At 55.4% G+C, this 15,062-nt stretch overlaps 1 protein-coding gene across 7 annotated transcripts in view; it reads left to right on the plus strand.

The window, feature by feature from the left end:
- The first annotated feature begins 399 nt into the window (after positions 1 to 399).
- The window catches only part of LRP8 (LDL receptor related protein 8), a 77,216-nt gene continuing 62,553 nt past the window's right edge, over positions 400 to 15,062 (plus strand). For all 7 annotated transcript variants that reach the window (XM_055585834.1, XM_055585837.1, XM_055585836.1 and 4 more), the window contains exons 1-2: positions 400 to 631; positions 1,414 to 1,533. In XM_055585834.1, the coding sequence (XP_055441809.1) occupies positions 523 to 631; positions 1,414 to 1,533 (229 nt within the window). In that variant the 5' untranslated portion in view covers positions 400 to 522. The remainder of the gene's footprint in view (positions 632 to 1,413; positions 1,534 to 15,062) is intronic.

Here is a 15,062-nt window from a genome sequence, read left to right on the forward strand (position 1 = left end):
ATCGTCTCCGTCCCGCCCAGGTTCACTCCTTGGCATTCCTCAGCCTCCTATCAGCCTGTCACCTCCTCCAGGCAGCCTGTGCTGCTTCCCTTAGGCCATCTGCTACCTTTGAGGGTAGAGGTCTTGCCTGGCTCATCCCAGCGTCTGCAACGCCCAGCACGAGGGGGACCCTGAGCAGGGTCTCTGAGAACGTACCAACCGAGAAGCGGACCAAAAGCTTGAGGGAGGAGGGAGAGGAGGCGTCAGAGGGAGGAGCGTGGGGCGGAGGCGGCAGCGGGAGGGGGCGCGCGCGCCGGCGGCAGCAGCCCAGGCCCGGGGCCGCGCGCCCAGCCTGAGCCCGCCCCGCCGCCGAGCGTCACGAAACCTGCTTGAAATGCAGCCGAGGAGCCGGGGCGGGCGGCAGCGGCGGCGGCGGCGGCGGGGGCAGAGGCAGCCCCGGCGCCGCGGCAAGGACTCGGTGGACTGAGGCGAGGCGGCTGCACAGGGTGCGCGGGGCGCGGCGGCCGGAGCCCGGGGCCCGCCATGGGCCGCCCCGAGCGGGGCGCGCTCCGGCCGCTGGCGCTGCTGCTGCTGCTGCTGCAGCTCCAGCATCTCGCGGCGGCGGCAGCGGATCCACTGCACGGCGGCCAAGGTGCGTGCGGCCGATGCCCGGCCCGGCTTTGAGCCGCTGGAGCGGCCAACAAAGCACTGCCCGGCGGCCGACGGGCGGGTTGCACCGGAGTCCCTGAGCCCGGGCCAGGCAGGGGGGCGCCTGTGCAGGATATACTCCTGGGGACCCAGGTCTCCGTTAATTTGCCCTCGACCCCCACCCTCGCGGCTCTCTTGTGTAGTGGGCTCTGCCCCCCCGGCACCGGTTCTTGGGGGATGGGCGCCGTGGGGGCCAGGAACTTTGCTGGGTTGATCACTGATGGTTTCGCGAGGGCTGTGTGATTCTCGCCGTTGGGGTTAATTTGACACGCGCGCTCCGCGGCGGCGATGAGCTGAGCCTGGAGACTACCCCGGCTGACAATGCGTTTCCGGCGACCCCTGCGTGTTGCAGAGAAAGAGGGGCTGCGTGCGAGGGGGATGTGCCCGCAGCGCCTAGTGCGCGTGTCGCGGCGTGTTCCGGGGGCTCCCTGTGGGCTGTCTGTGTGGATCTCTCATTATGGGCCGTGTGGGCGGGTGAGTGTTCTGAATGGGGAGTGTATCAAAATGGTGTGACACCGACTGTGTGTGCCTGGCCTCGTCGTGCCACAGAGCAGCCCGTCATCCCTGGAACCCTTATCATCCTGCCCTTCCTGGTCGAGGGTGCCAGAGGCCTCCAAGTCTTTGGCTTCAGCGTCGCCCCCTTTCCTTCACTCAGTAGACCCCTCCCCGCGGCCGGGACCGCTATGTTCTGGGGATCCGGCTCACGCCTCCTCTCCCCCCGCGCAGGGTCGGTCAAGGAGTGCGAAGAGAACCAGTTCCGGTGCCGGAACGAGCGCTGCATTCCCTCCGTGTGGAGGTGCGACGAGGACGACGACTGCTCGGATAACAGTGACGAGGACGACTGCCGTGAGTGGTTGGCCGGGGAAGGAGGGAACGGTGGGGGGACGCTTTGCTTAGCGCCCACGTGGCTGCAGCCTCCGCCAGGCCACCTGTGTGGGCTTTTACTGCCGGAGGCTGCCGCCAGGAATCCGCCCGAGAGCCGCTTCCTTCTGGGCACTTAGGAACCCGGCCGGTTCCCGGCGGCCCGCGGGTCCCGCTGGGGCCGGAGCGGAACCCGGCACTGCGGGGCCGGGGAGGAGGGTGCGCCACGCCCAGATTGCTGGGAAGGATCTGTAGGCGGCGAATCTACAGCCCCTACACGCGTCTAGCTTTCTGCGATCGGGCCCTCCGGAACTCCAGCCTCGACACCACAGAACGCGCGCGCGTTTCAAAGTTCCACGCAACTCTGGGCCTAGCCTCGCTTCTTTTCCTGCCGCGTTGTGTGAATGAATGGGCTCCCTGGGGCCCCTGATTGGCTGTGGGAGGACCACCCCATAGGTCTCTGTGGTCTGAGCAGGCCAATCGTGGAGCGGACGGGTGTGCAGTTTTCTGGCGCCCCGGGCGGTGGGGCCCTGCCCTGGCCCCGCCTTGGTCACACCCCCGCTCATCCCCTGGGTAGTAGGTGCAGGCCAGGCGCTTGCGCCCGCTGCTTTTCTGCCTAGTCACGGTGAAAACCTTTCTTGTGCCACCCTGGTTGGCCGACTGCGGTCTCCTGCCAGCCAGGCCCAGGAGTGAGTCATGGCAGAGCAGGAAGGAGGGGCCCAGAAGGAAGAGTTTGTTTCCTGAAAGGGGCGTGAGGATCCCAAGGCCGTGCGTGAACCGCGGGCTACATGAGGTGGCCGACCGCCTTTGCTGAGTGTGGTGTTCGCCGGCACCCGGGCGCAGCAGCTTTGGAAGTTCTTTCTTGAAGTGCACGCGGTATCTGATGTCTGCGGAACCTGAAGCGAGTTAGCAAGCAGTTGTCACAGTGGAAGGAATGTAGTTCCAGGAACAGAAAAACAAGACTCTTTATAAACACTGACACAGGTAGTCATTCATCCATTGTTACTGAGCGCCTGCTGTCTGCCAGGCACTGGGGCACTTTGGAGAGCACACCCACCCCCCACCCCCGCCCCCTACCACGCCCCCCACGCACCCAACCTCTCCATCTCCCACACCCCCCGCCCCCACCCCGCCCAAGCCAGGGAGCACAGCTTCTGCGGGATGAGGGCAACTGGCCCACAGCTCCACACAGTGGCAAGGGGTAGAGGGACCACCTGGACTGGCATTGTCTGTTAAGTTCTAGTTTTTGTTTTTGTTTTGTTTTTCCTTGGTTTGCCAGCCAGTCAGCCTCCAGGTTCATTCTCAGACCATCACTGACTCAACTCGATGAACATGAGTTTGAGCAAGCTCCTGGAGTTGGTAATGGACAGGGAAGCCTGGCGTGCTGCAGCCCTTGTGATTGCAAAGAGTTGAACACAACTAAGCGACCAAACTGAACTGAACTGATCCCAGATTTGCTTGTGTGACATGGGTACATCTTTCCCTCCTGTCTTTCCTCTTCTGACCACTGGGGCTAATGATTCCTGACCTGTTTTTGAGGACCAGTTCTAGAAATGTCATTTAAAGGGATGCACCTAACATGTGCTGACTGTTAGCTGTGTGTCCACCACTGTGGGAAGAATATCACTGTCAAGTCCACCACTGTGTCTTATATAAATTCCTTTAATCTTCAGAACAGTCCTATTTTACAGACCAAAAAAAAAAAAAAAAAGAAAACCCACACAAAAAAAGAGGCACTGGAGAGAGAGATTAAGTTACTTACCCCATAGCTATTGAGCTGTTAAGTAGGAGCTTAAATTTAAGCATCTGACTCCAGAGTTCTTAGCCTAATTATGATCCTGACCATCTCCCAGTTCTGTTGAAATTCTGAAAATGCCTAGGTCAGGGTAAAATATGACAGTGAGTCTCCTTGCTGGGAGTTGTTCTTCTGTGGTCCCTTTTAGTAGGAATGCTGAGGATGAGGTGGGGAAATAGGAACTACATTTCTGGGCTGGTTTTACTTTATCTTCCTGAGTCTGCATAGCAACAGTTTTGTGAGGATGGCTGTGAAGAGCAACAGTGTTTCTTGTCATTCTCATTTGTTGATAAGAATTCTGGCTCTGAGAAGTTGAGTGATTTGCCCAAGGTCATGCAGCTGAGAGTGACGGAACTTGGTCAGGGTGTCCGCCTGCCTCCTAGCTCAGGGGCATTATCTGTGGTGGTGGTGGTGGTGGGAGTGTGGTGAAGAAGGACCTAGGAGGGTGATACCAGTGCTGCTCATCTCCGTTCAAGTCTCTGGGCAAGATGAAAGAGTGAAGTAGCTGGTGGCGGGGTGAGGGCCAATCTGATGACCACTCTGGGCTCCTGCTTTCATTCTGAGATGGCTGGGGTGGGGTCAGAGGTTAGTGAACAAAAGGGTTCACTAAGGATTTTTTTTGTTGTTGTTGTTCACTAAGGATTAGTGAACAAAAACAACTGATATTGAGGGCTTGGCTGTTAGTATCGAGTATTGATCCTACACACTGGACTTTTCTAGACTTGTTTCATCATCTGCCAAATGAGGGTAGCCATTCCTTTACCACAGATTATACACATAGAAAGTCTTCACATGGGGCTGGTGAAGAGAAGGGAATGGATGTGAGTTCACGCCACCAAGGTCTTTAGAAGGGGACTCCTAGGGGTCACAAAGAGAAATGGTGAGGAAAGGGTTGCAAGATCCAGTGGCTGTATGGGGCCAGGTATTGGAAAATGGTGTTCTGTCACCTCTTCCTTCCCCATCTGGGAAGTTCCCTCCATTCTGGGCCACCTGCCCAAACTGCTTTCTTGGAACTGTCCTCCTTGCCTTATATTTAATCATTCCACCCCTTCCACCCTGTGAGAGGGCCTCAGCCACTCCACCTCAGTACCTCTTAGCTTGTAAACTGGGGATTGCAATTTGTAAGTGAAGTCTGTGTGCCGCAAAATGAGTTCAAGCTCCCAAAGGGGCTAGAATGCCGACCATGAATTCTGTGAGATGATGGAGGTTGGGGGGAGGGAGCTTGTCTTTGGAGGAAGCCAAGGAAGGCTTTCTGGAGGAAGAGAAGCTGAGCCAGGCCTTGAAAGATGGTAATTAATGCCATTCCCTCAGGACTTGATGCCTTCCTGGTGGCTCAGATGGTAAAGAATCTGCCTGCAATGCAGGAGACCTGGATTCAATCCCTGGGTTGGGAAGATCCCCTGGAAAAGAGAATGCTAACCCACTCCTGTATTCTTGCCTGGAGAATCCCATGGACAGAGGAGCCTGGCAGGCTACAGTCCATAGCATCGCAGAGTCAGACACAACTGAGCAACTAACACTTTCACTTTCATTAGGACTTAGCATTTAGAAACAGATGATACAGGCCCCACATTATAGAGGAAGAACTGGAGTTCAGAGAGGTGACATGATGCCCCCAAAGTCACACAGCTCCTCATGGTTGGAGCTGGAACTTGACCTTCTAAGTGCTGAAACTTAACCCACAACGGATGGGACTTGCCTTTTCGAATAGAGCTGGCAGGATGGGAAAGGGAAAGGCTCATGGGGCGTCAGTTCCCAGCTCAAAGGGCCTTCAAAGTGGAGGAAGGGGCTGGAAGCTCAGGGGCAGCCCAGCCAAGGGAAGGGGTGGGGTTCCTGGCTGCACCTGGGCCACATAGACCAGCCAGCGTCTTGGCCTCAGTTTCCTGTTGCTCCTTAGTGTCTGGGGCAGAGACAGGGGTTCTGGTCTCCAGCCAGCCCTTTGCTCCCAGAGCAGCAACAGCAAGAACAGTGAACATTTACTGACCTCTTGCTGTGGTGGGATTCTACATGCGTCACCTTGTGCTCCTCGAGTCTACAAAACAGGGTGACTCTATGAAGTCACCTGCGCACATCCTCGTTTTATGAAGGCACAGAGGGGTTAAGGAACAGGCTCAAGGGTGTATGATTTTTCAGTAAACTGAAACTGCTGGGTTTGAATGCAGGCACCTGACTATGGAATGTGTGCCACATCAAGCACTAGCTGGTAGCCTCAGGCAAGTCCTCCCAGGCCTCTGTTTCCTCATTTTGAAGGGACATCAGCCTCTCCCTCTCATCCCCCTCCAGCTTCTCTGTGTGGATGGGCTGTGTAGACAGGTGGCCCGGTTGTATGTTCAGTTTTCCCTACCTATTCAGGCTCTTTTAGGCTGCCCTGTTCTCCTAGCCTTCGTCACTCCTCCACTTCAAGTTTAATAAGCAGTGGCTGCAGTGAGGTCTCCCCGGCAGAGAGTTCATTAGCTAGGCGAGGCCTGGCTGCAGGAGTGCTGAGGCCTGCTGGGCAGTGGCCTTGTAAATAATTAAAGCTTGGCCACCACTTCCGGCTGGGGCTGCACATTGCATTTGGTATTCAGCGTGCCACCTGACCTAAGCCATTCTAACACCCCTGACACCAGGCCCAGCTTCGTGTCCTTTTTTGGAAGGAGACATCTGACAGACTGTGCTGCTCTCTCTGAACCTCGGTTTCCTCATCTGACCTGCTGGTTCCACCGTTCAGAGTCCTCCTGAAGCTCCCATGTCCCCATAGCATAAGGTCAGCTGCGACTCCTCTGCATATGGGCCTCTGTGACCAGCTCCTGATGGCCACTGCCCTCCAACCCCTTCCTGCTCTTCCTGTGAATGAACCTGTGACACCAGACTTCTGTCACGTTCTAGCTTCCCTGCTGCTTCTCACGGCCTTTGCACATGCCGTTCCATCTGTGTGGAACACTTTCTGCTCCCTCATCTGGCAGCCTTCTTCTTGTCACCTTCAAATTGTCAGTGCAGGTTTCACCTCCTTCAGAAAGCCTTCCCTGCTACCGTCTCTCCAGGGCTGAGACACAGGAGTCAAGAGAGGGGAGTTAGAGACTTGGTGTTGGAATAACTCAATGTGGCCCTCAATTAGACACTCTTGGTTTTCTATCCCAACTGTGACCTCTGGCTGAATGGTCTTGGAGGTGGTATTAGTCTCTCCCTCCCAGAAGTGTTGTGAGGATTAAGTGAGATAATGTGCCTGATAAGCAGTAGGTGTTGAATGGCAATGGGTCTGTCTGCTCTGGAGGAGTTCACTGAAGACTCTAGATATCTGTCTGCCAAGATGTCCCTGCTTCTCCTGCTCCTATTTGCTTAGCCAGAGGTCCCAAGGCTCCCACTTCTGAGACTTGCCCCAGCCACAGAGTTGCTGAGCCCTAGTGGAGGTAGCCCCAAGGCCATTCAGCCCTGAGTTGAATCTGGGAATGGAGAAAGTCACCCAGGGAGGGCCTGAGGGAAGAAGTGAACCAAACCAGCCTGGTTGGTCTCAGTGAACGAGTGTCTGGGGCCCTGGAATGGGCAGAGGAAGCCTTCCCTGAGGCCAAATGATTGTCCCAAGGCTGGTTTATGACCTGTCTGTGCCTGGAAAGGGGAGGAAGCCCTGTGGCCCCCGGCAGACCCCAAGCTTCTCCCTTCCCCGGGGCCAGGATGGTGCCTCCATGGCTTGGTCCCAGCAGGCCTTGGGAGCGTTTGCTTAAGACTCTCCCATGGGCCTTCCTGCGGGCTCTCCTGGGACCAAATTCCCCTCCGGAAACCCCCTGGGCTCACTCAGGCCTGCCGAGGGTTCTGAGTGCAGCGGGCCTCTTAGTCCTCTGAGTTGTTTGCACGAAACTGACTTGACAGTTTTCTCTCCTTGGGGAAATAGCAGCAGCAGGTGAAGCCAGAGAGATGCCCCCAGGGAGAGGGTGAAGAGAGGGAGGAAGCAGAGGGCTGAGGGAGCAGGAGAGTACACATTTGTTTGCATCCCTTCAGGGCTATAAGCAAATGGAAGTAAGTGTTCTGGCCCAGGTCAGACCCCTAGGCCAGTGCCACCCCCAGGAAGCCAACCCTGGGCTGAGGGGAGGGTGTGGGGCCCTGCTGTGGGGGCCGTGCAGCCAAGCCTCAGGGCCCTGGATCTAAACAGCACTGATAACACCTGCCCACATTCCCCGTCGCCCAGTCTTTGACGGTCTGGTGGACGTGCCACCTCCCCCAAGTGGCCTTCCCTGACCTCTTGTCCTCTTCCTCCCTGGTCCCTGAGCTCCCATAGTCTGTCCCTGTTCTTCCTTTGGTCCCAGATCCTTCTTCTCCAAGTTGTCCTGCCAACCATGTGCTGAGCAAGGAATATGCTGAAATAGCTCCCTTGAGGGAATTACTAACAATTGATACAGGCTATTTACCCCGCGCCTAGTATCATGTTGGACGATCTGCATTCAGTGGCTTTGCTACTCACAACCCTTTGAGGGCTGTTTTCTTATTATTTCCATTTTAAAGATGATGAAACCGAGGCTCAAAGAGAAGTCACTTGGCCAGTGTCATGATGTTTGAGTGCTAGAGCTGGGACTTGACCCAGGCCTGTCCACTCTGGAGCCTGGACTTTTCCTTGGGCTCTTCCTTTCCAAGCTCTGATTACCCTGTAGAGGTCAGAGGGCCTGGGGCTCAGAGGGTGTGGAAGAAGTGGGTGAGGGATTGCAGTGTCCAGTGATACCTCCTTGGACTACAGGTTTCTGTCTGGGAGGGACCCTCTTCTCTGGAGACAGCACAGAGCCCCAACGTAAGGTCCTCTCCTCACATAGCCCCCCATGAAAGTAACCCTCCATAGTTTCCAAGGGTCTTCCTTGGCCATTGCCTGGGGATGGTGGTTACTGTTCCCATTATACAGATAGGGAAACTGAGGCCCCAGCGATATGTCACTGATGCAGGTAACCTCAAAGAGTGTCATTTCCAATTCACCATCTTGCCCCCAGAAAAGGCCAAGAACCCAAGTCATCCAAAATGTTGACTTTGGTTCTCTGTGCTGTGCTGTGCTTAGTCGCTCAGTCGTGTCTGACTCTGCGACCCCATGGACTGTAGCCCGCCAGGCTCCTCTGTCCATGGAGAGTCTCTAGACAAGAATACTAGAGTGGGTGGCCATTCCCTCCTCCAGGGGATCTTCCCAACCCAGGGATTGAACCTAAATCTCCTGCATTGCAGGCAGATTCTTTACCATCTGAGCCACCAGGGAAGCCCAAGAATACTGGGGTGAGTAGCCTATCCCTTCTCCAGGGGATCTTCCTGACCCAGGAATTGAACCGGGGTTTCCTGCATTGTAGGCAGATTCTTTACCAGCTGAGCTACCAGGAAAGCTCTTGGTTCTCTGGCTCCCAGGCAATTCATCGACGGGTTTTCATACATACTTTCCTTCTGCTTGGATTGTCCTGCCCTGTTTCCTACTAATCCTTCAAAACCCAGCTCATTACCTCTGCCACGAAGCCTTCCCCGTCTTCCTGGTGTGATCTAACCTGTCCTGTGTTTGGATGCCATGGCTTTGTGGACCCTTGTTATAGCCCATTGTAGGAGCTTGTGGTTGCTGGGGAGTATCTGAGGTGGGGGACCACAGGGCCTGGCCCAGAGCCAAGGCATTTGAGTGGTGTGTGAATGAATGAATGGACTGAGGAAATGTCCCCCACTTTTGAGAGTGGGAATCTAGTATCAGTCAGATGTGGGGGACCCAGGGGCCTCTGAGAAGCCCCTGAGGGGTCCTTGAGGCTGGAAAAGGGAGCTGGGTGTCCTTTAGGGACCATAGTCAGGTCCTCTCTTGTGAGCTCGGTCACCTGAGGCCAAGGCTCTGAGAAGCGAAGTCACTTGCCCTGGATGCGTTGGTCGGTCAGCGACAGGACTGGGCCATGCCTGTCCAGCTACAGTGTGACACAGGTAAAGGAGGAGATACATGTTCACACATCCCAGTCACAGCTACAGCGGGAGTGATGTGGGGGTGTGCTGTGGCCCCTCTTCCTTTCTAGGTACCCCAGGCATCTGTCTTTGCCAACCCCTGCCAGTGGGTGTATGGACTCCCTCCTGAGCAGCTCTGGCCCCTCGGTGCCCCTGAGCATGAGCTGAGCCTGAAGCAGCAGTTTCCATCACCAGTCGTGTGGCCCTGGCTCCTCTTATAGGCCATGTATGTCATAGGCCCCAGGAATAGCCCCTTGGCTGGAGTGGCTCAGGAGAGGCCCCAACTGTGAGCTCCCCCATCCCCCTGCACCAGGTCTGACCTCTCTGTCCCTGGCAGAGCCCAGGCTAGGTGCCCACAAGCCAAGTGCTTTGCAGGTGCAGAGCCCAGCTTATTATCAAGACCCTCTAGTGACTGGAAGAATCTCCCAGAGAAGCAGGGCCATGGGGCTCCTAGGTCCACACAATTCCCATGATTCCTCTCGGCCTCCACACACCCGCCCCTTGGATATGGCAGCCCAAAGCCTCCCTGAGGTCTGCCAGTCTGGGAGTCCACGGGAATGGTCATGTGGCCACCGCCCTCCTCTGGTCACTGGCTCTGAGTTCCACAAGGGACTTTACACCAGCCACTCTGCAGACTATTCAGTTTCTGGCCCTCTCAGCCTGTTAGAACCACAATATGGCTTTTTCCAGTTTGTGCCTCACAGCTTCTCTGTGGGGAAGGTAGTGCAGAAGTTCATTATCATCCCCATTTTCTTGAGGAAACTGAGGCTCAGGGAGGGTGCGGGACTTACCTGGGGCCAGACAGCCTGTTACTGGTGGTGCTCAAGCCAAAACTCACTTCAGTTGATTTCATTTATTTTTCCAGTGGAAGAAAGTTTTTCTGATTATATGAAGATAGTTTCATACTTGTTTAAAAAAACACCCAGACAATTCAGAAAAGTGAAAAGAGGAAGGCAGGAGTTTCTCATGTGGTTATACCACTGTGGGAGCTGCCTGTCCTCCCAGAGATGTTCTTGTATTCTCTGCATGCGAGTTCATGTGCTATTTTTTTTTTTTTTTTTTTTTACAAAATGAGCATGTGTTATGCCAGTTGTTTTCTCCCTACAACATGTACATCTTTCTGTGTCAGAACAGTAGATGCCGATCATCATATTAAAGGGCTAGATAGCATTCCACTGCATGAATCTTCCCTGATTTAATGACATAGTCTCCTATGGATAGACTTGTATTTAGTTGGTTCTATTTTTTTTCCTGTCTACACAGTGCTGGGGTAAATATCAGGATTACACTTTGTGCCTTGTTCTGGTTCTTCTCTTAAGAAGAAGAAAGCCCTGGGAAAGACAGGGTTGAGTGTGTGTTTTCCTCCTCACCTTGTCACTCCCCCTCAAGGAGACGGTTTCCTATCTCACGAAAGCCCAACTCCCTGTGGCCCCTCCCAGCCAGGTGGGCAGTCCACAGGACCTCCCTTTTCCGTGAGCACAGGGCCACCTCACCCCAGTCCCAGGGGGCAGACAAAGCAGCCAGATCCAGGCTGCACAAAGCAAAGTGAGGAGAAAGGACAACTGTATTCTGGCCCCAAGGAGAACACCCCCACCAGAGAACACAAGAGGGAACACAACCAGTCTTCATTTTTCTCAGGATGTTTGTAGAATCTATCTCCTCCACAGCATTATAAAAGTGATTCTGCCCCTGCCCCTAACTTGCTGTGTGACCCTGGGTGAGGGGCTCTCCCTCTCTGAGCCTCATCTCCCCTTCACCCATTGGTCCATACTTCGCCTGCGTTGTAACTAGCACTCTGAGCAGTTTTCTTCTCCCTGGAGCTGGGCTCAGGGTGAGTCCTGGCCTGGGGGAAGGGGTCTTGTGGCCCTCAAGCTCCTTGATGCCTGGTGAAGGTTGGTGGGAGTATAGCTGGCTTTGTGGGTGGATTCCAGGCAGGCTGATGGAGGGTAGCTGGACTATTTAGGGTCCATTTCCAGAACTTAGCCCTAAGGCTCAGGTTCCTTGGGCTGCTCTCCCTTCTGCCTTCTTCCTGTGCCTGTGATTGGATTGGATGCTGTGGAGTGATGGAGAAAAATGGAGTCATACCACTAGTCCTGTGACCCACTAGCCAGGGTTCCTGGTATGGGTCTTATGCTCTGAGCTTTAGATCGCTGGTCTCTGAAATGGGGATAATGATCCTACCTCTCAGAGGTACCCAAGCTGATATAAAGTGTTCTGTCCAGACCTGGCCCTGAAATGAGCACCCCACTTCCCCTCCCAAGCCCATGATCCCCGCACGGGGGACAGCTAAGTAGAAGGGACCATCAGCAGCTTTCCTCCTCCTCCTCCACCAAGGACATGACGAGAGGGCAACTGCTGAAATAGCAGCAGGAGAGATGTAGGTCAGCTGGCCAGTTGGGAGGACTTGGCTGCTTTGGAGAACAGCAGCATCTTGGGCTGGGAGGGACTGTAGGAATAACCTCATCCACTGCCATCTGCACTGGAGGCCTCATAGTGGCTGCCTCCTGGGTGGCCTGGGGGAGTTGGTTAAGCAGAGAGAAACAAGAAGACCTGGTTAACCAGCTGCACCTGGCATAGTTATCTAGGAGGGGGCCTTGGTTCCCCAGTGGGTCCGTTTAACATCAGAGAGTTGGAAGCTGATGAGAGGCAAGAAGGGCCCATCGGCCCAGGTTAAGCTGCAGAACTGAATAGCTGGAGGCCCAGGGTGGGCTTTCCTGGTGGCGCGAATCCAGGGATATTCAGGCCAGTGCTCCTCCCGCCCCCCTGCCCTCTCTGCTTCCTAGACTCTGAGCTGCCATCTGCTGCCCCCGTCACCCTCGGCCGCCTCTCCACCATGTGTCGCAGTACATGTGCGTGTGCACAGGGTATGCACCTCAGAGAGGGGGTGTGCACCAGGAGGGAGGTGACTGTTCCAGACACACGGAGGCGGCAGGGACACGGTGACGCCCTTCCTCCCACGCCTGACGCCCTTCCTCCCACGCGGGCCAAGGCTGCCCAGCCAAGCTGAATCCAAAGCCCCCCACTGGGCTGTTTGTGGCGGGGAATTATTTGTAGCTGGCGAGGTGCCAGCAGTCTCTGTTCCCAGCCTGCCCCCTGCCATGGCAGCCTCTCTTCACCTCCAAGTCTCAGCCTGCAGCCCACTGTCTGCACCCACCCCCCCGCCCCCCCACCCAGAGGGCTGAGCTTGATAGAAACGTCATGGCCCAGAGTCCAGGCCCACCTCAGCTCCACCCCCGATCCTACTTCACCAACTGGCCCTATGCAGGTTCCTGACCCTCTTGGGTCTCTACTCATTAGGAGTGGGGCATCTCCCAGCCCCTCTCAGCTCTAATTCTCTGGGATTCTCTTTTCCCCCTGAGAACCAGGGAGTTCACTGGAGCTCTGCTATGGCCAGGCCCCAGGTGTGGGGGTCCAAGGAGCTGCCCCTATTCTCTGTGGCCTAGGAGGCCCAGAGTAAGCGTTGTGAAATCCAACCCTTTACAACCCCAACCCAGGGGATGTGGCCTAAACCAAACATGCAAAGCTGGAACCAACAGTTTATTAGTAGAACATGCCTCCACTTGGGAGTTTCTGCCTGTTTATTTTTTTGCTGAGTCTGACCAGGCCGATTCTTTACTACCTGCAGCCCCAGGCTTTATATCTGCTGTACACGTGATGCTCTCATGTCTCCGCGCTCTCCTTCCCCTAACAACTGCCTGCTTCTCAGAGGTGATTGACAGGGGCTCGTATGGCCTCCCAGTGTCAGCTGGACTTCAGTTTCCACTGCAGTCTTTCATGTCCTAGCTGCAGGCCTGGGACAAGTCCCTCAAACCTGAACCTCAGACTCCTACACTATGTGAAAAAGTGCAAGTGTTAGTCGCTCAGTTATGTCCGACTCTTTGCAGGCTCCTCTGTCCATGGAATTCTCCAGGCAAGAATACTGGACAGGGTGGACATTTCCTTCTCAGGGGATCTTCCCCACCCAGGGATCGAACCCAGGTCTCTTGCATTGAAGGCAGATTCTTTACCATGTAAGCCACCGGGGAGGCCCATGCACACGGACAATGAGCAATTCCTGGTTTTGGTATGCTGGCTGAAGCCTCACTGGGTCCTGCAGAACCAGTCAGTTCTTCCTGTGCTGGGCACAGGTCCGCACCAGGGCCCAGAGCTTGATGGCTGTGTGGTTCTGCACTGAATTCTCCCCCTGGGCGCAGAGGCCTGAGCCCTTGTCACTATCGTCCTAGGGAGAGCCAGTCCCCCCAGGCTCTCAGTGCCACACATTGGGAGCCAGGGAGCCTCCCCTTGTCACCGACTTACTGAGGGACCTGAGTGAGTCTCTGACCTGTCCTGAGCCTGAGTTTTCCCACCTGTGAGGATTGCATCAGGAGCTTGAGTCACTTTGGGCAGCTTTTGAAATTCAGATTCCCTGACGTTTGTCCAGGTCTGACTCCAAGCCTTTGCTTACTCTGTGGCCAGGTGGGAGCCACAGACACAAAGACCCCCCAGGTCCCCTTCCTCCTGACCGCTCCTGCATCACCTCATCCTTGAGTAACCCCACTGTGACGCAGAGAATAGCAGGGCCTCTAACCAGGCTGCCTGGGGGCACGTCCATACTTCCCCACTTCCTAGCAGTGGGGCCCTAGGCAAGTTACTTCACTTGTCTCTAAAATGGAGCCAACACTTAACCCTCTAAGTGGCTGGATGAATATGAGTTTATTTAAGAGAAGCCCTGAGAGCAGTGCCTGCACATGATTTGCTCAGCTTCTTTTGACCTCTTCCTCTGAACGTCTGTCTCCCAACTGACCTTTAGGTGTCCCCTCCCATGCGGAGATGCTCACTGCTGGGTGGAATAGGAAGGGCTGGGGAGCCCCCGCCCAGAAGTCTCCTTTGTCCCTGCTTTTTCCTGGTGGCCCCAGGCCATAACTTACTGTCCTAATTTAATTAGGAAGAGTCCTTCCAGGGACCTCGTTAGGAAATGAGCCCAGAGCCTTGGGGACCTCCAGGAGGGGTGGGGTGTAGGAGGAGTTTGTATTGTGTCTGACCCTGTCCAGCCCTCAACCCTGTGCCCCACATGTGCCCAGTCCCTTAGACCTGTGACATGGAGCCTGGGCAGCCAGGGCCTCCACCCTGTGCCCCCTGCCCAGCTTTGGCCTCATCTCCCTGGATGAGGATGAGGAAGAGTGACTGAGAAGGTTTCTCTTGTTCTGTTCCACCTGCCCTGGACGTCCCTGGCCTGGCGCAAGGCACGCCTTGGTGACTCTGTGTTGAGTAAGCTGTGGCTCTTGGGAGAAGCATCTTCATTTGGCTAAAGCAGGCTTCCACACTCATCCCAATGTGGGAATTCCCTCCAGCAACTCCAGGGGCTGGGTGTGGGCGTGGGGGAGGTATCTGCTTGAATACCTTCAGGCACAGGGAGCTAACTCAGCAACTGAGAGCTTTTTCTGTCCCTGGACAGTTCTTCCTGTTAGAGAATCTGTCTTCCTTTCAACCTCAAATCTGTCTCCTGTGACACTCCTGCCCTGTCCTGGTCCTGCCTCTGTTTTTGGGGCCTCTGCTCACAGACTCTGCCCCCTACCTTCACCTCAAGCCTGCTTAGTATCCCTTCTTGGCCTGTGACAGCTGACATGCTATATAACCTCGAGTAAGGCCTATTCCCTCTTGGGCCACTGTTTCTTGGGGCCTGGTGGGCTGCTCACTCTCAGGTTCTATAAACACTGGCTGCCTTCTGTAACTGTGACCTACCTCCCTGTGAAGTGGGGGCTGAAGACAGATGTGCTATGTCCAGAGGTAATGGTAACACCTCTACAGACAGCTTGTCTCCTGGTCA

Source organism: Bubalus kerabau, chromosome 6 (genome assembly GCF_029407905.1).
Source record: "Bubalus kerabau isolate K-KA32 ecotype Philippines breed swamp buffalo chromosome 6, PCC_UOA_SB_1v2, whole genome shotgun sequence".
NCBI classification, from domain to species: domain Eukaryota; kingdom Metazoa; phylum Chordata; class Mammalia; order Artiodactyla; family Bovidae; genus Bubalus; species Bubalus kerabau.